The 26561-nt window shown below is 35.2% G+C and overlaps 4 protein-coding genes and 1 long non-coding RNA gene across 21 annotated transcripts in view; 2 read left to right on the top strand and 3 right to left on the bottom strand.

Moving 5' to 3' along the window:
- Window positions 1-26561, top strand: part of LOC127100852 (probable RNA methyltransferase At5g51130) — a 50275-nt gene that overhangs the window by 22155 nt on the left and 1559 nt on the right. The gene's annotated exons all lie outside the window — the stretch shown is intronic.
- Window positions 582-17482, bottom strand: LOC127100858 (uncharacterized). 3 transcript variants are annotated; one of them, XR_007794518.1, is made up of 4 exons: window positions 17040-17482; window positions 15354-15419; window positions 1043-1111; window positions 582-913 (listed from the first exon to the last, which is right to left on the bottom strand). It is a non-coding gene; the product is annotated as an uncharacterized LOC127100858 (long non-coding RNA). The 3 variants fall into 3 exon arrangements; XR_007794517.1 differs by lacking the exon at window positions 15354-15419 and adding an exon at window positions 1474-1539; XR_007794516.1 differs by lacking the exons at window positions 15354-15419; window positions 17040-17482 and adding exons at window positions 1474-1539; window positions 3160-3602.
- LOC127100856 (general transcription and DNA repair factor IIH subunit TFB5-like) lies at window positions 4209-26561 on the bottom strand. Of its 8 annotated transcripts, none has more exons than XM_051038168.1 (4): window positions 26395-26561; window positions 5524-5628; window positions 5232-5422; window positions 4209-4570 (listed from the first exon to the last, which is right to left on the bottom strand). In XM_051038168.1, the coding sequence occupies exons 3-4, from the start codon at window positions 5264-5266 to the stop codon at window positions 4393-4395; spliced, it is 213 nt and encodes a 70-aa protein (XP_050894125.1). In that variant the 5' UTR covers window positions 5267-5422; window positions 5524-5628; window positions 26395-26561; the 3' UTR covers window positions 4209-4392. The 8 variants fall into 8 exon arrangements, with proteins under 8 accessions (XP_050894125.1, XP_050894123.1, XP_050894124.1 ...); XM_051038166.1 differs by having other exon boundaries at window positions 5232-5363; XM_051038167.1 differs by lacking the exon at window positions 26395-26561 and adding an exon at window positions 19667-19876.
- LOC127100851 (serine/threonine-protein phosphatase 7 long form homolog) lies at window positions 11901-13361 on the top strand. Its single transcript, XM_051038142.1, has 3 exons — window positions 11901-12094; window positions 12176-12266; window positions 12344-13361. The coding sequence occupies exons 1-3, from the start codon at window positions 11961-11963 to the stop codon at window positions 13109-13111; spliced, it is 993 nt and encodes a 330-aa protein (XP_050894099.1). The 5' UTR covers window positions 11901-11960; the 3' UTR covers window positions 13112-13361.
- Window positions 18089-26506, bottom strand: LOC127100855 (general transcription and DNA repair factor IIH subunit TFB5-like). 4 transcript variants are annotated; one of them, XM_051038158.1, is made up of 4 exons: window positions 26395-26506; window positions 19405-19509; window positions 19113-19244; window positions 18089-18450 (listed from the first exon to the last, which is right to left on the bottom strand). In XM_051038158.1, the coding sequence occupies exons 3-4, from the start codon at window positions 19145-19147 to the stop codon at window positions 18273-18275; spliced, it is 213 nt and encodes a 70-aa protein (XP_050894115.1). In that variant the 5' UTR covers window positions 19148-19244; window positions 19405-19509; window positions 26395-26506; the 3' UTR covers window positions 18089-18272. The 4 variants fall into 4 exon arrangements, with proteins under 4 accessions (XP_050894115.1, XP_050894117.1, XP_050894114.1 ...); XM_051038160.1 differs by having other exon boundaries at window positions 19113-19303; window positions 26395-26458; XM_051038157.1 differs by lacking the exon at window positions 26395-26506 and adding an exon at window positions 19667-19778.

The raw sequence follows: 26561 nt of genomic DNA, 5'->3' as shown, positions 1-26561 counted from the left end.
TATGACAGTTGCCTAAGCGTCTTCAACTAGAGAATATGAAGCAGGACACTCTTCATATGATCATAATTGGCTTTTGTATGAATGTGAGAGTTTGGGGTGAAAAGAAGATAATGGAAAGTGTGAGTATCCATAGTTTGATGTTGAATGAGGTGGAATACTACACAATGGTGTTGATATATATAAGGAATGAGTGCAGTTTTGGTCCTAAAATGCCATAATGAGGACCGTTAACAAACGAAGAAAACGTAGAAAGAAAAAGTAATGAGGTACTTGTTGATCATAATTCTGTTTTGCTATATTTGACTTCTGTGCTCTTGCCCGCTATATTATATTCTGTGAAAGTGATTGCTGAACGTTACTTTCATAGACATTTCAAGGTCCAATTAATTCCACAATTGCTAACTTAGACCAAAAGAAAAAAAGCATCTACATAAAGCAAGACCATCATTGAACACAAAATCGGTCCCACGATTGGGAGGGGATTGGAATCCCTTGAGGTTAGAACTGACCTTCGAACCGAATTAGTCGGTCCAATGGACGAGATACAGGTGGTGAAAACCAAAAAAAAATAGCAAGTAAACTGAAACAAAATAAAAATAAAAATAATTAATTCTTTAAATATTTTTATAATACAATAAATTATATCTCATTCTATTAGACACTGCATTTTCATTTAACCAAAAATTTGCTTCCATGCATGTCATTCATCATCTTGAACAGCAGTTTCATGGCATGCAAGCTTCTGATCTCAAAATATATAACAGCTACTTCTCTGCTGAGAAGAATCAATCACATTTACTCATCACATGGCATTCTGCATTCGTTATTTCTGAAAAACCAAAATTGGTCTGTTGAAACCAACTGTACTACCTGACAAATCTGAAGTGATTGCTTCTACTGTTCTAAATCCAATCTACAAATAAGTTAAATATTATCCATTACTATCTAAACAAAATTGTAATAAATAAATTGGCAAAACAAAAGGAATGCTTATAAATGGAGCAGACTTCAAAATATCATTCCTGAAGTATTTAAAACAAACCTTATCTAGCAGTATTTCCTGAAACTCTTCTGGTCGAAACTTAATATTACGGAAGTTAGCAGAAGTATTCTGCATAATGGAGAAAAAATGACTCAATACTAGCCCCTTTCTCATTTTGTAAAAAGTGATAAAGAGATTTAAAAGCAAAGCTATAGTAATAGTATTAGCATATTGATAATGCATTGGTTGCTCCACCAACATAAAGTGAAGTTACAGAAGAAAACATAGAGCATTTATCAATTGGAAAGGTAGGACTTGCTTTGCTCACGAGCAAACCCCTAAACATAATACATTCAAATTTCAGGAAATGTTTCCACAAACACGCCATGCACTTGATTTACAAAATAAATGGATCCAAGATAACTGTATAAAGTATACCCTTTGAGCTACGAAATCCATAATCACAGAAATGACAGCCAGTTAATTGTTACCTCTGTGACATTACGGTTGCTTTCATATGACTTCCATGGCTGAGGTTCCAACACAAAAATGCCACCCTGTTTAGAAGAAATATTACATTGTAAGTAACAGATTATATTAAGAGGAAGGTTATGTTGGTGTGTGGTTTTACCAGAAAATATGTGCACCATTAATTAATTCAAGTTCAGAAAACGAATCAGAGCTGGAATCTCTAGAACAGAGAAAAACACACTTGGATGTAGTGCAGAGATGGGGTTTTGAGAAAGTGTATACAAGAAAGCAAGCATGATTAGCAAGATAAAGATAAAGATAATGGAAGGAGACTGATAGGATACCCGGGCCTCTAACTTATGAGGAGCCAATGATTGAAACCACAATTAAGAGGCCCACAGAATGGCATGTTTACGTGAGAAGCGGGTGGGCCGGGAGAGAAGAGAAGAAGCTATATTTAGTGAGTTGGCAGGTTTATTCTAGAGGATTCTGTTATTTGTAGGAGACCCATTATTGACTACATTGTTATTTAAACACCTCAATAGTATATTTAGTCACTACTAGTCTCTTTAACTCCACATTCTCATCTCAGGTCCTATCATGGTACACAATACTTTTCATGGGTCCAATGGTACCACAATTTTTGTAGTTTATGGGAGAAAACCACCTCCTTTGGTGAGATTTTCTCTAGGAAGGACGAGAGCGGAAGCAGTGGCAACAGAGTTGATGAGATGAAATGAGGCGCTGTGACAATTGAAGCACCATTTGAACCCGAGTCCAACAACAAATGAAAGGGTGTGCGGGCCAAAAGAGAAGAGATTTGAACTTTGAGGTGGAGAGTGGGTGTTTTAGAAACTGAGGCCACATCAACAACAAATAGTAGCTAGAAAAATCAATCAAAAATTGGCCCCACGGTAATTTGGACCATTTCCCATAATTGAGAAGATTGGAGCTGTTCTTATAAGCTCAACCTGCCAGATTCAGCTAGAGTTCATTTATTCAGCAGAGTTGAGTTACCAGTGGGGCTGGAGATCAAAATGGATGAGTTAGTAGAATGACAGTTAATAAGGCAGTTGTCGATTAAATGGAACGGGCATAATTAGGATGACACTACTTGGGAAGATGAGGATTAGCCGAAATGTCAATTTGCTAAATATTAGCTTGATAGGACACCTGGGCCTTCAACTTGTGAGGAGTCGAAGATTGAAACCGCCATATGGCATGTTTGCACGGGGAGAGGAAAAGTGGGCCAGGAGCGAAGGGAAAGAGTATGTTAGTCTAGTTTGTTCTACAGGATTATGTCATTAGCAGGAGAGAGGCTAGGTGGAGGGTCATTTTTGCATATTGTGAGGAATTCTGGTAGGACTTAGGAGAGAATCATCTCTCTCGTAGGATTATTCATACTCGGGTTTATCTTTTCAACTTGTAGAGCTTCATGATCAATCAAATTCCATAAATAATACACAATTTCTTCCATTATATTTGTGAGTTCTGTCAGAGACAGGCAACAGACATAGATTGTTTAGAAGGGTCCATGCACAGGCATGGAATATAATCTAATGCTGCTAGACTCAGCATAAATAAAACATTCCTCTCATTAGACATGTCCCATATATCACGGCTTTTTCTTTTACCAACTGAACTTTTATATTATGTGGTTAAAACATAGAGAAAGGGAAAAAAGGATGGTAGGAGATAATACTCACAGGTCGGAGCAGCTTCCAAGTCTCTGCAAATAATGTAATTAAGCCATCATCCCCCCAATTTAGATGAATCCATTTTGCTACACTCAGACTGCAAATAATAGTTAGAATATATAGAAAGAGTAAGTCATGTGTAACTTAAGATTAAGAATGAATTTCTTTTTGCCAGCAGCTTAGTAATTAAAAATGAAGTAAATGCTTGGTGAACAGAAAGTCAATTGAGTTCGTGTTTAAAAATGAATACTACAATATATAGACAATCCATTTGGAGATATCAACTATTCAGCAGAAGTCAAACCCAAATATGGGCAAACAGGCCAGAAAAGGCCCAAACAATATAAACATAATCAAGGCAAACAATTATGAACTGGACTTTAGTATCCCAAGAGGCATAAGGAATGCCAAAAGAAAAGGTTTTATTTAGTGAAGCAGAAAAAGCAGCAGCAACTTACCAAAGAATAGTATCAAAACAGGAAAATCAAAACAGGAAAGACACAATGTATACAGAGCATGTGAAATTTTTCTATATGCAATCAACAAACTAAGTTACATCAAATATCAATAGAAGATCGAAATCAGATCCAGTAGACCTTTTATGAGGTAATATTACATATCATTTTTTTATTCTACCCAACTTTTGGTTGCACTACACCAGCATAGAAAGAATAATAAAATTATCATCATAATAATAAATAGCTTAAAATTTGCAATGACAGAGAAAGCATAATATCATGTAAAGAACTTTATATAGACAAGAGCTTCCTCATGTTGACAAGCTGTTAAGGGGTGCTGTCAATTTTCAGACATGATTCACTTTTGTAAGCATCTTATATAAACACAACATCATGTAAAAGAGTAGTTTACAATCAAGCCATAATACCTGAAATGCCAAAACTAGAAGACACATTTTAATTAGATAACCTCTTTCCAATAGTTTTAACATTCCTCTACTATTTCAGCTCTCTCTGCCGAGAAATGCTCGAGAAAGTCTTAACAAACACAACGTCAAAGTCAATATACACAGTGTACACACTCATGCTGCTGAACATAGATGTTATCAAGTTGGTCATGTTTATAGTGCACCAGTTCCTTATGAATTTAACCAAAATAGTTGTATCATGTGTCTATACAACTTTTCAAAAGGCATTTCAACATCAACATCAATAGAAGAGTGTTTTCCAACATGATAAAGAACTAAAATAACATATATATTCCTAAGATGAAATTGAAATTGAATCAAGAAGGCTTGACATATGTATTGTCTTCTCTAAACTTTGCGATTTGACTCCGAATCATTAGCTCGACATGGGGTTGAACAAACATGTGAGTACTATCCAAGACATGTATTATGAACTTGTCACATGCAGGCATTGAAGCATTCATATTTATGATATATTGAGCCATAGGTATGTCACTGCACAATAACAACAAAAAAAAATACCTATTATTACAAATTAGATGCTAATAAAGATCAAGTAGGTGAAAACCCCTAAAATATTGTAAATGGCAACAAAATTGCAAGAAAAAATCAACTTTCAGGAAAGAAGGGGCCGTTTGTTTTGGTTTTTTTTAAAAATGATTTTTATAGTGTTATATATTTTAGTGTAAAAAAAATTTACAAACAAACTTTTCATAAAAACTTCAAATGAAAATTTTGTTTACATAGTTATTCTTAAAATTTTATTTTAGGTACTTTATCATTTTATGGAAACTTTTTTTGGATATCAAAATTTCAAAAAATCACTTAATTTTGAAGCTATTTCAAATAGCTTTTTCTAAAAATCATTTTTGAGATATAATTTTTTTAAAAAATTGTGATTTTAACTATGTTTTGATCTAATGTATATTTATGTTATACAATGAACAATTCAATCTTTTAATATAAAAAAAATAAATTTAGAAAAACTTGTAATATTTTGAAAAATATTTTTGCAAAATCCATTTTCAAAAATAAAAAGAAAAAATTCATTTTTTTAAAGCTAAAACAAACTGGCCCAAGGTTTGAAATTGAGTATTTGGCATAGAGGAAAAACGTGATTAAAATTGAAAGGAAAGAGTGAGTGATAGGAAGAAACCAGGAAATGAAGACGCCTTTTGTTGCATTGACCATGATAATGGCTGGAAAGATAGTAATAGAAGAATACAGATCTGCTGCAGGCAATTCTTTTGCAGGGCGGCTCCGGCAAACGAGGATCTATTACCGGTACCTAAAACAGAAACAGAAAAACGGTAATAGAACGGAACCGAAACCAATGCTCCATTTTCACTGCAGTAACACAGGTAATTAATTAAAGCTGTTAAAATTCAAAAGGAATTCCCAAATTAGCATGAGGACAAAAGCGAAGAGAAAGCAGGAGTCCACATTACCGTTTTCGGTTTTAGCATCAAAATAGGCCGATCCAAGCTGAGCACATGAAAGAGGATTTTGCAGGATGCTCCTTTGAACACCAATTACACTTTTGAAACCCTAATCTGTGAGATAAATAGGAAGCAGAGCGATTCAGAGAGGGAGACGAAAATTTGAGAGGGAGGCGGCCATAAACAAAAAAGGGAAACAGCGAACAAGAGACCACAAACCCTAAAATCCCAAATCAAAAAAACAGTATTGAGGAGGAAGATTTAAGCTCACCTGATTCGTCGTCGCCAAAGGTGAGATTTTCTTTTGTTGAGCATGTGAATTCGAACGAATGTCTGAGTTTGAGAGAGTTTAGTTGGTAACGATTAAGTGAGATTGTGAGTTGAGAGGACGAGACAGAGTTTGAGAGGTGAGTTCGTGAGGGCGATTGGGTTTCTGAGAGAGAGCGATTCAGAGAAGGGGACGAAAAAATGAGAAGGTGAGAGACGGAAGGACACGAGAGAGGAGATTGAAAGATTTTTGTTCATTACTATTTCATTATCACTTTTTATTCATTTATTGTTATTTTAAAATAAAAGAAAACAAAAAAAAAAAGCATGCTTTAAATTAGAACTTAATTAGGACTTAATTACCACTGGTATTCCCAATCCATTTCTCTTTTTGAAAAAACCAACCGCCAAGCGGCTGGTTTTTAATTAGGTTAGACTAACTGTTTTTTTTTATTTAGTTTTTTATTTTAATTCGTTTTTTAGTTTATGTTAGTTTATATATTAAGGTTAGCATTAAAATATCAGTTAGTTAGTAAGTGGCCTGGTGGAGGGAAGTGGCTTCTAGATCTTTAGTGTAGTGGGTTTGATATTCGTAGGTGTAGTTTTTCTTTCTTTTAACAAAACTGAGTTTTCAATGTGTTTATTTCCATCACTTGGAGTAGATAAAGTAATACTTTCACTGTGTTTATCCCCGCCACTTAGAGGGGATAAAGTAATACCCTAAAACTTTAGGATCTGATCTAGCCTAGTCTATTTGCATCCTATAAGCTAGAAAACCAAACAAAATCATTACAAAAGTTCAGAAGAGATGTGTTGAGATCAACTTTAAGAAGAAAAAAAATGATAGAACAAATGGAAGAGTTCCATATCTAAAGATACCAGTATGCATATCTTAATAAGCATTTTAGCATTATACTTAAATAAATAAAATGACTCACATTCTGATAAAGGAAAATAGCCAACATGCGACAAAGAAAAAAGTTCAGTCTAACAATGTAATCACTAATTACTTAGAATGCAAAACTTAAAATGTTCTCCCACTAGAAACAAAACTAACCACTCAAAACAAATCTTCTACATATTACAAACTATACCAAAGAACCCCAAAACACTTCAAAGAAATGCAAAACAAAAATCAAATGTAAACACAGAAAGACAACAACGCAGTAATGCAGAAATGGGTGAAAACAGAGCCAAAAACAAAAAAGATATGTGTTCTGTGACCTTTGATTTTGATTGGAATATTTGCCCTCTGTATCCAGTCCTATTCTTATATTATATGTGTTCTGTGGCCGAGCTAGTGAAGGAAGTTGTTTTTTTTATTTTTTATTATTTTAAAAAGTATTATATAATTAAATAACTTTATTAAAATTATTATAAAATAGTTTTCTAATTAATTCTATATTTAAATAATATAATTGATTTTTTTAAAAATAATATTAATATTTTTATAAAATACAAATAATAGTTTTCTACTATTGTTTTATTAAAATATTAATAATAAAAATGATTATTTTTTATAATATTCATAATAAAAATAATTTTTTTTATATATTAATAATAAAAATGATATGTTTTCCTCCAAAATTTCAATAATTTTTTGGGAATGATATGTTTCCCTCCAAAATTTCAATGACCGAGCAATTGCTTTGTGTTTGTACTGTCTCAGCCAATGATTGGCCGAGTATTCAAGTATTAATTTTCTATAAATAATAGGACTTGTAGAAATGTAACTCAGATCACAAAATCCTTTCTTTTGGTAAGAATGTCTGTTTGGGGTCTTGTATTTTATGGACAAGGTGAAAAAATCAGTGTTTGCCTTGATCCGCAATGGAATTTCAGAACATTGATTTCAGCCATCCACACTGGCTTCCGACAGTTGGGCGAGCGTCGTATGAAGGTGAGGAAAGTAGAGTATCATTGTCCATACATAATGTTGACTTATGCAAGCCCCGATGGTACGTACATGTATTACCTGGATCGTATAGAAAATGATGAAGATGTTCGGTGTATGTTTTCGGCACATAGTGGTGAAGTTAATAGAGGAGTTAAAGGTCCACTTGTGTTGGTTGTTGTTGTTGATTAGTTTTTTAATTACCACTTGTGTTGGTTGTTGTTGTTGTTTAGTTGATGTGGTCGTGCTTTGTAACCAGAAGCCTTTGATTATCAAATGTATTTCATAATTGTTTGTTCCCAAAAGACATTAGAAATACACAATGGTTTATATATAGTACGTGCATACTAGTTAATAATTAAAAAAACATAATCATCTGGACGGATATTTAAAATAACAACATAATCATCTGGATGGTCGCTGGGACGGTCCTGCAACATTAGGACATTTCCTACGCATGTGTTCTATTTCACGGAAAATTCCACACCTTCTCTTTTCCTTCTCAACGTCGTCCATCTCGGTTCTAATCCTGGTGTTGTTTGGGCGCCCTTTCTTCCTCCTTCTCATAAAGTCGTCGTGGCAAAGAGTAAATCCTTCATATTGTGGCCAATTCTCCTCATGGGGAAGTCCTAGGAAACTCTCCTTATAGACCTTGAAGACGTTAAGAATTTTGAAGACGTCTGGAATGTGAATGGAGTAGTCCTGGCGTATGCTCGAACATGCTGCGATTACATGGGAGCAAGGTAAGTGAAATGCCTGAAATTTCCCACAGTCATAGTGTTGTTTCCTCATATCAACGCTAAATGTTTCGGTTGGTCGACCGTCGTTATGATTAATCTTCTCTTGGACCATGAAATAAAATCTCTCGCGATCGAACTGCATGACGTTGTGCGTGTTAGCTTTGATGACTTCCTCAGTCATCCCCTTGTTGCAGTTATCAGTGAAAATCTGCCCAGAGGCTAACATTTTTGTCCATTTATGGCCTCTTCTACCAGATAGTGATCCTAATCGATAGTACGTAGATTTGACCAATGCAGTGATTGGAAGGTTTCGGGTTTCTTTTAGCACCGAGTTCATTGCTTCTGCTAGGTTAGTTGTCATGTGACCCCAGCGTTGCCCTCCGTCAAATTCCCTTGCCCACTTCTCCCGAGGGATGTTGTCTATCCATGATAAAGCGCCGTTGTTTGTTCTTCGTATTTCCCCCCGGTAGTAGTTAAATTTTGCCTCTGTTAATGCATAACCCATGTTAACAACTATTTTGCACAGATCCTTGTCTTTAATCTCGCACATGAAGTTTTGCCCGATGTGTCAAATGCAATAGACGTGTGATGATGGAGGATACTGCCATCCATTTTCCGGATTGTTATATGCACTCTTTATCGATTCATGCCTGTCTGATATTAGACACAGGTTTTCTTGGGGGGTAACGTGTATTCTTAAATTCTTAAGAAAGAAACTCCAAGCTTCCTTTGTCTCACTTTCAACCAATGTGAACGCTATCGGAAATATGTTCTCATTCCCATTCTGTGCCACAGCCATCAACAGAGTCCCTCTGTACTTGCCATACAACCATGTTCCATCAACCTGCACAATAGGTTTACAATACAAGAAACCACGTATACATGGTTGAAACGCCCAAAATAGACGATGAAATATCCTTTGGTCACCCAAGTAAGAACCATCATTTGAAATCACAGGTAAGGATTGTAGTTCTATAATGGTACCTGGTAGATATATTTTCATTACCAGTATCCACTGCGGCAGATCGTTGTAAGATGTCTCACAATTTCCATACAGCGACTCAATTGCCTTACACTTTGCAATCCATGCCTTTTTGTAGGATATGATATACCTGTATTTCTCAGCAACATGAGCGATGATAACCTTCACCTTAAGAGAAGCGTCCCGATTTACAAGCTCCATTATGCTCTTACTAATCATTTCTGAACTGAGTTTTGTATGGTCTTGTGACATGGAAGTGGTTGTGCACGTATGAGGCCCACCAGACTTACCAACTCTCCACCTTGAGTTGCCCTTACGCAAAGAGACCCTGCATTTGAAATTGCATGTTGAATTTCTACATTTGATGACAAAACGTACATTGTCAAATTTAACCATCGAAAAATCTAGACTACGTTTTATATGTCATTGTTGCAACGCCAGAACACACTCTTCCTTATTTTCATACTCGATGCCCTCCTTTATTTCGTCAGCATTGTGAGTTGGTATGAAACTTCCGAAAATGGAGATTGGTTCAGCATCATCCAAACTTATATTTTGCATGTGCACAAGTGGGTTGTACAAACTAATTGGTTGCGCTCTTAGTGCAACGGTCGGTGTGTCGAAGATGTCTTCATTGCCATCGTCATCGCTAACACCAAATAGATCTTCAAATTGAACCTCCTCAAGATCATCCTCACTATTCTCGCCTACCTCTTCATTTGGTATGAAAGGTTCATTATTTTGAGTCGGTTCTTCGTCAATGGCTTGACTCATTCCGTAGTCGTGTGACTGTACAGATTGCGTTGGATAACAGAGATTTTCATTGTGAGTCGGTTGTTCTTCAACATTTTCATTGTGACTCGGTTGTTCTTCAAGATTTTCGACTAGACGAACATATATCTCAATGGTGGGTAATTGAGATAATGTTATATGACATTGAAACATCGACTTGACATCTTCGTCGGTCTCAATGGGTGTCATTATGTAAAAGACGGTATTATTATCTCCATTAAATAATGGATGGCGATAAATGATGTCTTCAACATAACTTTGTAACTTTTTTTCAATACGGTCTTTTAAATGATGGAAGTCGGAGTTGATGTGGATTTTGAACATATGCAAATTCGTATTGCAAAATAAGAATCCCTCATTTGCATCTATGAAAAGGGACCCTTCGGAATGGATAGACACAATTAAATTTCTTTGAGCCATGGATGTGGAATATTTGATTTGATTTAGGAGATATGAATGTACAATATTTGGTTTGATGAAAATAAGTAAAGATATAAATGTAGTAGATTTGGTTTGGTGAGAATGAATGAAGATGTTAATGCAATTTATAGTAAACCAAACCCTATACAAATCACATGTAGTTAGTCATTCAATTGGAAGAGAGAGAAAGCGTGAACCCTAGCCTTTACTAGCTCGCCCATTCATTGGACGAGCCATAACCCTAGAAGAACAAACTTGTCATTCCATTGGACGAGCCCACACGGCACATGAATTATCTCGTCATTCCATTGGACGAGCCCATACATTAGAAAGGTTAACTCGTCCATCAAAGGGACGAGTCTACATGCAGGCTTTTTGGCAGTGTGATTTCTCATTAGCGTGGGAATCTCTTGGTTGCAGGATTCCTTGCCAAAATATTTTGCATGCATTCCATTAATTGTCCAATCAACCATTACAATTCTAACCTATATATTTATTATTTTTTACTACTATAAATAATCCTTTCCTCTCTAATTCTTTCTCATCATCTTCCTACAATTTCTATTTCACAAATACTTACTCTCTTCAAATATTTACTCTCTACAAATATTCACTATCTTCAATTCCAAAATGTCTTTGTTATGGATGGGTGAATCACACCGTGGGACGGCGACAAACATTGTCGAATACGTAAGTCTCTTTCAAATCTATTTCACAAATTCAATATGTAAATATCACATCAAATATTCATTACCATTTTTATTTGAATTTCAGCAAGACGGTAGGTTCCGGGTCCATTCGCATACATACATTCAACCAAGTGCGGTTATAATACCGTATTTGGAACTAGCCGGTTTTGCAAATGTGACCAAAATTGCAAGTCTAAAAGTAGATTCTAAATTAATTGTTGCATTGTTAGAGAGATGGAGACCCGAGACACATACCTTTCATTTACCAACGGGTGAATGTACTATCACACTAGAGGATGTGAGTATGTTACTCGGTCTCCGAATCAATGGTAAAGCTGTTAATGGCACAACAAACGTAACCAATGATGTTTACATGGAGAATTTGGGCATCGAACCAACAGCTTCGGATAAAAATGGGGCTTCTGTTAAAATAGTTTGGTTAGAAGCAGTATTAACACAACTGAAAAATAACTCTAACCCGACCGAGGCAGAAAATATTCTTCATTCAAAAATTTATATTTTACTTTTAATTGCTACTTTTTTTAATGTCAGATAAGAGTCACAATTTGTTGCATTCTTCTTGGTTACCTTTAGTAGGAGGCTTAGAAAAATGTAATACATACAGTTGGGGTTCTGCTTGTCTGACGACACTATATAGACATATGTGCAAGGCAGTCCATAAAGGAGTCAAGAGCATAGGAGGATGTGTTGTATTACTAACTGTACGGGCATTCACACGCATACCCTTGTTAGCCCCGGTTAGTAACGAGGTTCCATCACATCCTTATGCATTAAGGTAACGATTTTCATTTAAATGCAATTTATGTTTCTCAAAATTATTTATACGTCGCTTTAAGGTTTTTTTTTAATATGCAAGACGGTGCAAACGAGGTATGAATTACGGAAATAATCCTCGTCATCATCTACGAGGGTACCGTGTTGCAATAGAACACATGGAAGAAAACGATGTAAGAATGATTAATTATAATATTCAACTTATTTAAATTTATTTTATACATTCTAATAGTTATATTTCTTTTAACAGTTTATTTGGAGGTCGTACGTACAATATCCAGTGTCTGATTACAATGACAGCCGAGTTTGGAGTGCAACAACATATATGGTATGTTTCTTTACCGTTGAGATGCATCAGACGGATCGAGTCAAACTCCAATTTGGATTTGAACAACAAATACCATCTCAGCCAAGATGTCTAAGTGAACACCATAACATGACTATGGTCCAAGCTTGGGACACACATTGGCAAGATTTAAACAAAGAAGAGCTAAAAGAATGGAAAAGAAGAAGGCATTTGGTGTTACAAGGAAACTCGGTAATTGGTGAGTCTAAGCCGGATAGAGAATACATGAATTGGTTTTTATCAATTCCTTTTATACACGTTGCTCCAACACAGTTTTTGAATGATCCACATCAACGTGTAGCTTCTTCAATCCAACAAACAACATCACCCCCACAACAACATAACCAACCATCATCCTCAGCTCAACAAACTTACCAACACACCCAGACCACACAACAACACACAATTTATTCCACCTTAACCCAACACCATAATCCCCACACTCCATTCCCTCAAACAAACTACTATTACAACCAACAATATCAACAACAAACCAACCTACGCCCACCCATACAATACACTCCAATTCCTCAACCCAACTTTGAATACTCAAACCCTCATTCTCAACCCCAAACATCTAACACCACATTCGCACAGCCCACTCCTACATACAACCCTGATGATGTCTATTATCCTCCTATCCAACACACCCAACCCAGCACCTACACATAACTCTCACATTCACTACCCAACTATGACCTCACCGATGATCATCTAATGAATATCCCTTCTTTTCGCATTCAAGATCTCGACATTATGGATATGCCTCCAAACACATCACAACAACATCAAAGTCAACAACAACATCAACAACAAGACGCCCATGATGAATTGTCTTCCGACTCATCTCCGTCTCCCGCAAGACAAAGACAAGAAGACTTGGGCAAGGAAAAACGCAAAAAAGTTGGCACAAAATGTGGAACAGGCGGTCACTATAAATAAAATGTACTTCTTCCATTATATCAATAAAATATTTTTTCCATTATATGAATAAAATGTATTTCTTCCATTGTAATTCTTAAAAAAATAAATCATTTCTATTATTAATATTAAAAAAAAATATATTTTATTATTAATATTTAAAAAAAACAATATTAGAAAACTATTATTATTATAAAAAACTATTATTATTAGAATTTTATTTTAAATGTTTTTATAAAAATATTATTATTATTTTTTAAAAATTTAATTATATTATTTAAATATAGAACTAATTAGAAAACTATTTAATAATAATTTTAATAAAATTATTTAATTATATAATACTTTTTAAAATAATAAAAAATAAAAAATAAAAACACTCCCTTCACTAGCTCGGCCAATGAATGACCGAACCTACCCAGCAAAAAAAGTCCTTCATCAACTCGTCCAATGAATGGACGAGCCCAAATAAAAAAATGAGACAGTTTGGAAAAAAAAAATCAAACTGGGGTATTGTGGGAAAATTATTTCAACATTGGGGCATTATGGGAAAAAAGTCCCATGCGGATGGACATGAGAATTGCCAATGTCAGTTCTGGCTTTTGTATGAATGTGAGAGTTTGGGGTGAAAAGAAGATAATGGAAAGTGTGAGTATCCATAGTTTGATGTTGAATGAGGTGGAATACTACACAATGGTGTTGATATATATAAGGAATGAGTGCAGTTTTGGTCCTAAAATGCCATAATGAGGACCGTTAACAAACGAAGAAAACGTAGAAAGAAAAAGTAATGAGGTACTTGTTGATCATAATTCTGTTTTGCTATATTTGACTTCTGTGCTCTTGCCCGCTATATTATATTCTGTGAAAGTGATTGCTGAACGTTACTTTCATAGACATTTCAAGGTCCAATTAATTCCACAATTGCTAACTTAGACCAAAAGAAAAAAAGCATCTACATAAAGCAAGACCATCATTGAACACAAAATCGGTCCCACGATTGGGAGGGGATTGGAATCCCTTGAGGTTAGAACTGACCTTCGAACCGAATTAGTCGGTCCAATGGACGAGATACAGGTGGTGAAAACCAAAAAAAAAATAGCAAGTAAACTGAAACAAAATAAAATTAATTAATTCTTTAAATATTTTTATAATACAATAAATTATATCTCATTCTATTAGACACTGCATTTTCATTTAACCAAAAATTTGCTTCCATGCATGTCATTCATCATCTTGAACAGCAGTTTCATGGCATGCAAGCTTCTGATCTCAAAATATATAACAGCTACTTCTCTGCTGAGAAGAATCACATTTACTCATCACATGGCATTCTGCATTCGTTATTTCTGAAAAACCAAAATTGGTCTGTTGAAACCAACTGTACTACCTGACAAATCTGAAGTGATTGCTTCTACTGTTCTAAATCCAATCTACAAATAAGTTAAATATTATCCATTACTATCTAAACAAAATTGTAATAAATAAATTGGCAAAACAAAAGGAATGCTTATAAATGGAGCAGACTTCAAAATATCATTCCTGAAGTATTTAAAACAAACCTTATCTAGCAGTATTTCCTGAAACTCTTCTGGTCGAAACTTAATATTACGGAAGTTAGCAGAAGTATTCTGCATAATGGAGAAAAAATGACTCAATACTAGCCCCTTTCTCATTTTGTAAAAAGTGATAAAGAGATTTAAAAGCAAAGCTATAGTAATAGTATTAGCATATTGATAATGCATTGGTTGCTCCACCAACATAAAGTGAAGTTACAGAAGAAAACATAGAGCATTTATCAATTGGAAAGGTAGGACTTGCTTTGCTCACGAGCAAACCCCTAAACATAATACATTCAAATTTCAGGAAATGTTTCCACAAACACGCCATGCACTTGATTTACAAAATAAATGGATCCAAGATAACTGTATAAAGTATACCCTTTGAGCTACGAAATCCATAATCACAGAAATGACAGCCAGTTAATTGTTACCTCTGTGACATTACGGTTGCTTTCATATGACTTCCATGGCTGAGGTTCCAACACAAAAATGCCACCCTGTTTAGAAGAAATATTACATTGTAAGTAACAGATTATATTAAGAGGAAGGTTATGTTGGTGTGTGGTTTTACCAGAAAATATGTGCACCATTAATTAATTCAAGTTCAGAAAACGAATCAGAGCTGGAATCTCTAGAACAGAGAAAAACACACTTGGATGTAGTGCAGAGATGGGGTTTTGAGAAAGTGTATACAAGAAAGCAAGCATGATTAGCAAGATAAAGATAAAGATAATGGAAGGAGACTGATAGGATACCCGGGCCTCTAACTTATGAGGAGCCAATGATTGAAACCACAATTAAGAGGCCCACAGAATGGCATGTTTACGTGAGAAGCGGGTGGGCCGGGAGAGAAGAGAAGAAGCTATATTTAGTGAGTTGGCAGGTTTATTCTAGAGGATTCTGTTATTTGTAGGAGACCCATTATTGACTACATTGTTATTTAAACACCTCAATAGTATATTTAGTCACTACTAGTCTCTTTAACTCCACATTCTCATCTCAGGTCCTATCATGGTACACAATACTTTTCATGGGTCCAATGGTACCACAATTTTTGTAGTTTATGGGAGAAAACCACCTCCTTTGGTGAGATTTTCTCTAGGAAGGACGAGAGCGGAAGCAGTGGCAACAGAGTTGATAAGATGAAATGAGGCGCTGTGACAATTGAAGCACCATTTGAACCCGAGTCCAACAACAAATGAAAGGGTATGCGGGCCAAAAGAGAAGAGATTTGAACTTTGAGGTGGAGAGTGGGTGTTTTAGAAACTGAGGCCACATCAACAACAAATAGTAGCTAGAAAAATCAATCAAAAATTGGCCCCACGGTAATTTGGACCATTTCCCATAATTGAGAAGATTGGAGCTGTTCTTATAAGCTCAACCTGCCAGATTCAGCTAGAGTTCATTTATTCAGCAGAGTTGAGTTACCAGTGGGGCTGGAGATCAAAATGGATGAGTTAGTAGAATGACAGTTAATAAGGCAGTTGTCGATTAAATGGAACGGGCATAATTAGGATGACACTACTTGGGAAGATGAGGATTAGCCGAAATGTCAATTTGCTAAATATTAGCTTGATAGGACACCTGGGCCTTCAACTTGTGAGGAGTCGAAGATTGAAACCGCCATATGGCATGTTTGCACGGGGAGAGGAAAAGTGGGCCAGGAGCGAAGGGAAAGAGTATGTTAGTCTAGTTTGTTCTACAGGATTATGTCATTAGCAGGAGAGAGGCTAGGTGGAGGGTCATTTTTGCATATTGTGAGGAATTCTGGTAGGACTTAGGAGAGAATCATCTCTCTCGTAGGATTATTCATACTCGGGTTTATCTTTTCAACTTGTAGAGCTTCATGATCAATCAAATTCCATAAATAATACACAATTTCTTCCATTATATTTGTGAGTTCTGTCAGAGACAGGCAACAGACATAGATTGTTTAGAAGGGTCCATGCACAGGCATGGAATATAATCTAATGCTGCTAGACTCAGCATAAATAAAACATTCCTCTCATTAGACATGTCCCATATATCACGGCTTTTTCTTTTACCAACTGAACTTTTATATTATGTGGTTAAAACATAGAGAAAGGGAAAAAAGGATGGTAGGAGATAATACTCACAGGTCGGAGCAGCTTCCAAGTCTCTGCAAATAATGTAATTAAGCCATCATCCCCCCAATTTAGATGAATCCATTTTGCTACACTCAGACTGCAAATAATAGTTAGAATATATAGAAAGAGTAAGTCATGTGTAACTTAAGATTAAGAATGAATTTCTTTTTGCCAGCAGCTTAGTAATTAAAAATGAAGTAAATGCTTGGTGAACAGAAAGTCAATTGAGTTCGTGTTTAAAAATGAATACTACAATATATAGACAATCCATTTGGAGATATCAACTATTCAGCAGAAGTCAAACCCAAATATGGGCAAACAGGCCAGAAAAGGCCCAAACAATATAAACATAATCAAGGCAAACAATTATGAACTGGACTTTAGTATCCCAAGAGGCATAAGGAATGCCAAAAGAAAAGGTTTTATTTAGTGAAGCAGAAAAAGCAGCAGCAACTTACCAAAGAATAGTATCAAAACAGGAAAATCAAAACAGGAAAGACACAATGTATACAGAGCATGTGAAATTTTTCTATATGCAATCAACAAACTAAGTTACATCAAATATCAATAGAAGATCGAAATCAGATCCAGTAGACCTTTTATGAGGTAATATTACATATCATTTTTTTATTCTACCCAACTTTTGGTTGCACTACACCAGCATAGAAAGAATAATAAAATTATCATCATAATAATAAATAGCTTAAAATTTGCAATGACAGAGAAAGCATAATATCATGTAAAGAACTTTATATAGACAAGAGCTTCCTCATGTTGACAAGCTGTTAAGGGGTGCTGTCAATTTTCAGACATGATTCACTTTTGTAAGCATCTTATATAAACACAACATCATGTAAAAGAGTAGTTTACAATCAAGCCATAATACCTGAAATGCCAAAACTAGAAGACACATTTTAATTAGATAACCTCTTTCCAATAGTTTTAACATTCCTCTACTATTTCAGCTCTCTCTGCCGAGAAATGCTCGAGAAAGTCTTAACAAACACAACGTCAAAGTCAATATACACAGTGTACACACTCATGCTGCTGAACATAGATGTTATCAAGTTGGTCATGTTTATAGTGCACCAGTTCCTTATGAATTTAACCAAAATAGTTGTATCATGTGTCTATACAACTTTTCAAAAGGCATTTCAACATCAACATCAATAGAAGAGTGTTTTCCAACATGATAAAGAACTAAAATAACATATATATTCCTAAGATGAAATTGAAATTGAATCAAGAAGGCTTGACATATGTATTGTCTTCTCTAAACTTTGCGATTTGACTCCGAATCATTAGCTCGACATGGGGTTGAACAAACATGTGAGTACTATCCAAGACATGTATTATGAACTTGTCACATGCAGGCATTGAAGCATTCATATTTATGATATATTGAGCCATAGGTATGTCACTGCACAATAACAACAAAAAAAAATACCTATTATTACAAATTAGATGCTAATAAAGATCAAGTAGGTGAAAACCCCTAAAATATTGTAAATGGCAACAAAATTGCAAGAAAAAATCAACTTTCAGGAAAGAAGGGGCCGTTTGTTTTGGTTTTTTTTAAAAATGATTTTTATAGTGTTATATATTTTAGTGTAAAAAAAATTTACAAACAAACTTTTCATAAAAACTTCAAATGAAAATTTTGTTTACATAGTTATTCTTAAAATTTTATTTTAGGTACTTTATCATTTTATGGAAACTTTTTTTTGGATATCAAAATTTCAAAAAATCACTTAATTTTGAAGCTATTTCAAATAGCTTTTTCTAAAAATCATTTTTGAGATATAATTTTTTTAAAAAATTGTGATTTTAACTATGTTTTGATCTAATGTATATTTATGTTATACAATGAACAATTCAATCTTTTAATATAAAAAAAATAAATTTAGAAAAACTTGTAATATTTTGAAAAATATTTTTGCAAAATCCATTTTCAAAAATAAAAAGAAAAAATTCATTTTTTTAAAGCTAAAACAAACTGGCCCAAGGTTTGAAATTGAGTATTTGGCATAGAGGAAAAAGGTGATTAAAATTGAAAGGAAAGAGTGAGTGATAGGAAGAAACCAGGAAATGAAGACGCCTTTTGTTGCATTGACCATGATAATGGCTGGAAAGATAGTAATAGAAGAATACAGATCTGCTGCAGGCAATTCTTTTGCAGGGCGGCTCCGGCAAACGAGGATCTATTACCGGTACCTAAAACAGAAACAGAAAAACGGTAATAGAACGGAACCGAAACCAATGCTCCATTTTCACTGCAGTAACACAGGTAATTAATTAAAGCTGTTAAAATTCAAAAGGAATTCCCAAATTAGCATGAGGACAAAAGCGAAGAGAAAGCAGGAGTCCACATTACCGTTTTCGGTTTTAGCATCAAAATAGGCCGATCCAAGCTGAGCACATGAAAGAGGATTTTGCAGGATGCTCCTTTGAACACCAATTACACTTTTGAAACCCTAATCTGTGAGATAAATAGGAAGCAGAGCGATTCAGAGAGGGAGACGAAAATTTGAGAGGGAGGCGGCCATAAACAAAAAAGGGAAACAGCGAACAAGAGACCACAAACCCTAAAATCCCAAATCAAAAAAACAGTATTGAGGAGGAAGATTTAAGCTCACCTGATTCGTCGTCGCCAAAGGTGAGATTTTCTTTTGTTGAGCATGTGAATTCGAACGAATGTCTGAGTTTGAGAGAGTTTAGTTGGTAACGATTAAGTGAGATTGTGAGTTGAGAGGACGAGACAGAGTTTGAGAGGTGAGTTCGTGAGGGCGATTGGGTTTCTGAGAGAGAGCGATTCAGAGAAGGGGACGAAAAAATGAGAAGGTGAGAGACGGAAGGACACGAGAGAGGAGATTGAAAGATTTTTGTTCATTACTATTTCATTATCACTTTTTATTCATTTATTGTTATTTTAAAATAAAAGAAAACAAAAAAAAAAAAGCATGCTTTAAATTAGAACTTAATTAGGACTTAATTACCACTGGTATTCCCAATCCATTTCTCTTTTTGAAAAAACCAGCAGCCAAGCGGCTGGTTTTTAATTAGGTTAGACTAACTGTTTTTTTTTATTTAGTTTTTTATTTTAATTCGTTTTTTAGTTTATGTTAGTTTATATATTAAGGTTAGCATTAAAATATCAGTTAGTTAGTAAGTGGCCTGGTGGAGGGAAGTGGCTTCTAGATCTTTAGTGTAGTGGGTTTGATATTCGTAGGTGTAGTTTTTCTTTCTTTTAACAAAACTGAGTTTTCAATGTGTTTATTTCCATCACTTGGAGTAGATAAAGTAATACTTTAAAATTTTATCATAATTTATAGTAAGCAAAATTCAAGAGTTTTCACTGTGTTTATCCCCGCCACTTAGAGGGGATAAAGTAATACCCTAAAACTTTAGGATCTGATCTAGCCTAGTCTATTTGCATCCTATAAGCTAGAAAACCAAACAAAATCATTACAAAAGTTCAGAAGAGATGTGTTGAGATCAACTTTAAGAAGAAAAAAAATGATAGAACAAATGGAAGAGTTCCATATCTAAAGATACCAGTATGCATATCTTAATAAGCATTTTAGCATTATACTTAAATAAATAAAATGACTCACATTCTGATAAAGGAAAATAGCCAACATGCGACAAAGAAAAAGTTCAGTCTAACAATGTAATCACTAATTACTTAGAATGCAAAACTTAAAATGTTCTCCCACTAGAAACAAAACTAACCACTCAAAACAAATCTTCTACATATTACAAACTATACCAAAGAACCCCAAAACACTTCAAAGAAATGCAAAACAAAAATCAAATGTAAACACAGAAAGACAACAACGCAGTAATGCAGAAATGGGTGAAAACAGAGCCAAAAACAAAAAAGATATGTGTTCTGTGACCTTTGATTTTGATTGGAATATTTGCCCTCTGTATCCAGTCCTATTCTTATATTATATGTGTTCTGTGGCCGAGCTAGTGAAGGAAGTTGTTTTTTTTATTTTTTATTATTTTAAAAAGTATTATATAATTAAATAACTTTATTAAAATTATTATAAAATAGTTTTCTAATTAATTCTATATTTAAATAATATAATTGATTTTTTTAAAAATAATATTAATATTTTTATAAAATACAAATAATAGTTTTCTACTATTGTTTTATTAAAATATTAATAATAAAAATGATTATTTTTTATAATATTCATAATAAAAATAATTTTTTTTATATATTAATAATAAAAATGATATGTTTTCCTCCAAAATTTCAATAATTTTTTGGGAATGATATGTTTCCCTCCAAAATTTCAATGACCGAGCAATTGCTTTGTGTTTGTACTGTCTCAGCCAATGATTGGCCGAGTATTCAAGTATTAATTTTCTATAAATAATAGGACTTGTAGAAATGTAACTCAGATCACAAAATCCTTTCTTTTGGTAAGAATGTCTGTTTGGGGTCTTGTATTTTATGGACAAGGTGAAAAAATCAGTGTTTGCCTTGATCCGCAATGGAATTTCAGAACACTGATTTCAGCCATCCACACTGGCTTCCGACAGTTGGGCGAGCGTCGTATGAAGGTGAGGAAAGTAGAGTATCATTGTCCATACATAATGTTGACTTATGCAAGCCCCGATGGTACGTACATGTATTACCTGGATCGTATAGAAAATGATGAAGATGTTCGGTGTATGTTTTCGGCACATAGTGGTGAAGTTAATAGAGGAGTTAAAGGTCCACTTGTGTTGGTTGTTGTTGTTGATTAGTTTTTTAATTACCACTTGTGTTGGTTGTTGTTGTTGTTTAGTTGATGTGGTCGTGCTTTGTAACCAGAAGCCTTTGATTATCAAATGTATTTCATAATTGTTTGTTCCCAAAAGACATTAGAAATACACAATGGTTTATATATAGTACGTGCATACTAGTTAATAATTAAAAAAAAACATAATCATCTGGACGGATATTTAAAATAACAACATAATCATCTGGATGGTCGCTGGGACGGTCCTGCAACATTAGGACATTTCCTACGCATGTGTTCTATTTCACGGAAAATTCCACACCTTCTCTTTTCCTTCTCAACGTCGTCCATCTCGGTTCTAATCCTGGTGTTGTTTGGGCGCCCTTTCTTCCTCCTTCTCATAAAGTCGTCGTGGCAAAGAGTAAATCCTTCATATTGTGGCCAATTCTCCTCATGGGGAAGTCCTAGGAAACTCTCCTTATAGACCTTGAAGACGTTAAGAATTTTGAAGACGTCTGGAATGTGAATGGAGTAGTCCTGGCGTATGCTCGAACATGCTGCGATTACATGGGAGCAAGGTAAGTGAAATGCCTGAAATTTCCCACAGTCATAGTGTTGTTTCCTCATATCAACGCTAAATGTTTCGGTTGGTCGACCGTCGTTATGATTAATCTTCTCTTGGACCATGAAATAAAATCTCTCGCGATCGAACTGCATGACGTTGTGCGTGTTAGCTTTGATGACTTCCTCAGTCATCCCCTTGTTGCAGTTATCAGTGAAAATCTGCCCAGAGGCTAACATTTTTGTCCATTTATGGCCTCTTCTACCAGATAGTGATCCTAATCGATAGTACGTAGATTTGACCAATGCAGTGATTGGAAGGTTTCGGGTTTCTTTTAGCACCGAGTTCATTGCTTCTGCTAGGTTAGTTGTCATGTGACCCCAGCGTTGCCCTCCGTCAAATTCCCTTGCCCACTTCTCCCGAGGGATGTTGTCTATCCATGATAAAGCGCCGTTGTTTGTTCTTCGTATTTCCCCCCGGTAGTAGTTAAATTTTGCCTCTGTTAATGCATAACCCATGTTAACAACTATTTTGCGCAGATCCTTGTCTTTAATCTCGCACATGAAGTTTTGCCCGATGTGTCAAATGCAATAGACGTGTGATGATGGAGGATACTGCCATCCATTTTCCGGATTGTTATATGCACTCTTTATCGATTCATGCCTGTCTGATATTAGACACAGGTTTGCTTGGGGGGTAACGTGTATTCTTAAATTCTTAAGAAAGAAACTCCAAGCTTCCTTTGTCTCACTTTCAACCAATGTGAACGCTATCGGAAATATGTTCTCATTCCCATCCTGTGCCACAGCCATCAACAGAGTCCCTCTGTACTTGCCATACAACCATGTTCCATCAACCTGCACAATAGGTTTACAATACAAGAAACCACGTATACATGGTTGAAACGCCCAAAATAGACGATGAAATATCCTTTGGTCACCCAAGTAAGAACCATCATTTGAAATCACAGGTAAGGATTGTAGTTCTATAATGGTACCTGGTAGATATATTTTCATTACCAGTATCCACTGCGGCAGATCGTTGTAAGATGTCTCACAATTTCCATACAGCGACTCAATTGCCTTACACTTTGCAATCCATGCCTTTTTGTAGGATATGATATACCTGTATTTCTCAGCAACATGAGCGATGATAACCTTCACCTTAAGAGAAGCGTCCCGATTTACAAGCTCCATTATGCTCTTACTAATCATTTCTGAACTGAGTTTTGTATGGTCTTGTGACATGGAAGTGGTTGTGCACGTATGAGGCCCACCAGACTTACCAACTCTCCACCTTGAGTTGCCCTTACGCAAAGAGACCCTGCATTTGAAATTGCATGTTGAATTTCTACATTTGATGACAAAACGTACATTGTCAAATTTAACCATCGAAAAATCTAGACTACGTTTTATATGTCATTGTTGCAACGCCAGAACACACTCTTCCTTATTTTCATACTCGATGCCCTCCTTTATTTCGTCAGCATTGTGAGTTGGTATGAAACTTCCGAAAACGGAGATTGGTTCAGCATCATCCAAACTTATATTTTGCATGTGCACAGGTGGGTTGTACAAACTAATTGGTTGCGCTCTTAGTGCAACGGTCGGTGTGTCGAAGATGTCTTCATTGCCATCGTCATCGCTAACACCAAATAGATCTTCAAATTGAACCTCCTCAAGATCATCCTCACTATTCTCGCCTACCTCTTCATTTGGTATGAAAGGTTCATTATTTTGAGTCGGTTCTTCGTCAATGGCTTGACTCATTCCGTAGTCGTGTGACTGTACAGATTGCGTTGGATAACAGAGATTTTCATTGTGAGTCGGTTGTTCTTCAACATTTTCATTGTGACTCGGTTGTTCTTCAAGATTTTCGACTAGACGAACATATATCTCAATGGTGGGTAATTGAGATAATGTTATATGACATTGAAACATCGACTTGACATCTTCGTCGGTCTCAATGGGTGTCATTATGTAAAAGACGGTATTATTATCTCCATTAAATAATGGATGGCGATAAATGATGTCTTCAACATAACTTTGTAACTTTTTTTCAATACGGTCTTTTAAATGATGGAAGTCGGAGTTGATGTGGATTTTGAACATATGCAAATTCGTATTGCAAAATAAGAATCCCTCATTTGCATCTATGAAAAGGGACCCTTCGGAATGGATAGACACAATTAAATTTCTTTGAGCCATGGATGTGGAATATTTGATTTGATTTAGGAGATATGAATGTACAATATTTGGTTTGATGAAAATAAGTAAAGATATAAATGTAGTAGATTTGGTTTGGTGAGAATGAATGAAGATGTTAATGCAATTTATAGTAAACCAAACCCTATACAAATCACATGTAGTTAGTCATTCAATTGGAAGAGAGAGAAAGCGTGAACCCTAGCCTTTACTAGCTCGCCCATTCATTGGACGAGCCATAACCCTATAAGAACAAACTTGTCATTCCATTGGACGAGCCCACACGGCACATGAATTATCTCGTCATTCCATTGGACGAGCCCATACATTACAAAGGTTAACTCGTCCATCAAAGGGACGAGTCTACATGCAGGCTTTTTGGCAGTGTGATTTCTCATTAGCGTGGGAATCTCTTGGTTGCAGGATTCCTTGCCAAAATATTTTGCATGCATTCCATTAATTGTCCAATCAACCATTACAATTCTAACCTATATATTTATTATTTTTTACTACTATAAATAATCCTTTCCTCTCTAATTCTTTCTCATCATCTTCCTACAATTTCTATTTCACAAATACTTACTCTCTTCAAATATTTACTCTCTACAAATATTCACTATCTTCAATTCCAAAATGTCTTTGTTATGGATGGGTGAATCACACCGTGGGACGGCGGCAAACATTGTCGAATACGTAAGTCTCTTTCAAATCTATTTCACAAATTCAATATGTAAATATCACATCAAATATTCATTACCATTTTTATTTGAATTTCAGCAAGACGGTAGGTTCCGGGTCCATTCGCATACATACATTCAACCAAGTGCGGTTATAATACCGTATTTGGAACTAGCCGGTTTTGCAAATGTGACCAAAATTGCAAGTCTAAAAGTAGGTTCTAAATTAATTGTTGCATTGTTAGAGAGATGGAGACCCGAGACACATACCTTTCATTTACCAACGGGTGAATGTACTATCACACTAGAGGATGTGAGTATGTTACTCGGTCTCCGAATCAATGGTAAAGCTGTTAATGGCTCAACAAACGTAACCAATGATGTTTACATGGAGAATTTGGGCATCGAACCAACAGCTTCGGATAAAAATGGGGCTTCTGTTAAAATAGTTTGGTTAGAAGCAGTATTAACACAACTGAAAAATAACTCTAACCCGACCGAGGCAGAAAATATTCTTCATTCAAAAATTTATATTTTACTTTTAATTGCTACTTTTTTTAATGTCAGATAAGAGTCACAATTTGTTGCATTCTTCTTGGTTACCTTTAGTAGGAGGCCTAGAAAAATGTAATACATACATTTGGGGTTCTGCTTGTCTGACGACACTATATAGACATATGTGCAAGGCAGTCCATAAAGGAGTCAAGAGCATAGGAGGATGTGTTGTATTACTAACTGTACGGGCATTCACACGCATACCCTTGTTAGCCCCGGTTAGTAACGAGGTTCCATCACATCCTTATGCATTAAGGTAACGATTTTCATTTAAATGCAATTTATGTTTCTCAAAATTATTTATACGTCGCTTTAAGGTTTTTTTTAATATGCAAGACGATGCAAACGAGGTATGAATTACGGAAATAATCCTCGTCATCATCTATGAGGGTACCGTGTTGCAATAGAACACATGGAAGAAAACGATGTAAGAATGATTAATTATAATATTCAACTTATTTAAATTTATTTTATACATTCTAATAGTTATATTTCTTTTAACAGTTTATTTAAATTTAAATTTGAGAGGGAGGCGGCCATAAACAAAAAAGGGAAACAGCGAACAAGAGACCACAAACCCTAAAATCCCAAATCAAAAAAACAGTATTGAGGAGGAAGATTTAAGCTCACCTGATTCGTCGTCGCCAAAGGTGAGATTTTCTTTTGTTGAGCATGTGAATTCGAACGAATGTCTGAGTTTGAGAGAGTTTAGTTGGTAACGATTAAGTGAGATTGTGAGTTGAGAGGACGAGACAGAGTTTGAGAGGTGAGTTCGTGAGGGCGATTGGGTTTCTGAG

This window comes from Lathyrus oleraceus, chromosome 7 (assembly GCF_024323335.1).
Source record: "Lathyrus oleraceus cultivar Zhongwan6 chromosome 7, CAAS_Psat_ZW6_1.0, whole genome shotgun sequence".
Classification (NCBI taxonomy): domain Eukaryota; kingdom Viridiplantae; phylum Streptophyta; class Magnoliopsida; order Fabales; family Fabaceae; genus Lathyrus; species Lathyrus oleraceus.
The sequence above is the reverse complement of the archived record's forward strand: the minus strand, read 5'-3'. Positions and strand labels throughout refer to the sequence as shown.

What these genes read in the sequence shown, in the direction of transcription:
- LOC127100856 (XM_051038168.1), bottom strand. Translation starts at nt 5,266, where the DNA reads ATGGTCAATGCAACAAAAGGCGTCTTCATTTCCTG. An exon ending in AAAGGCGTCTTCATTTCCTG is followed by an intron (nt 4,571 to 5,231) that starts GTTTCTTCCTAT and finishes GTTATTGTGCAG; the next exon opens with TGACATACCTATGGCTCAAT.
- LOC127100851 (XM_051038142.1), top strand. Translation starts at nt 11,961, where the DNA reads ATGTGCAAGGCAGTCCATAAAGGAGTCAAGAGCATAGGAGGATGTGTT. An exon ending in TCACATCCTTATGCATTAAG is followed by an intron (nt 12,095 to 12,175) that starts GTAACGATTTTC and finishes TTAATATGCAAG; the next exon opens with ACGGTGCAAACGAGGTATGA. An exon ending in AACACATGGAAGAAAACGAT is followed by an intron (nt 12,267 to 12,343) that starts GTAAGAATGATT and finishes TTCTTTTAACAG; the next exon opens with TTTATTTGGAGGTCGTACGT.
- LOC127100855 (XM_051038158.1), bottom strand. Translation starts at nt 19,147, where the DNA reads ATGGTCAATGCAACAAAAGGCGTCTTCATTTCCTG. An exon ending in AAAGGCGTCTTCATTTCCTG is followed by an intron (nt 18,451 to 19,112) that starts GTTTCTTCCTAT and finishes GTTATTGTGCAG; the next exon opens with TGACATACCTATGGCTCAAT.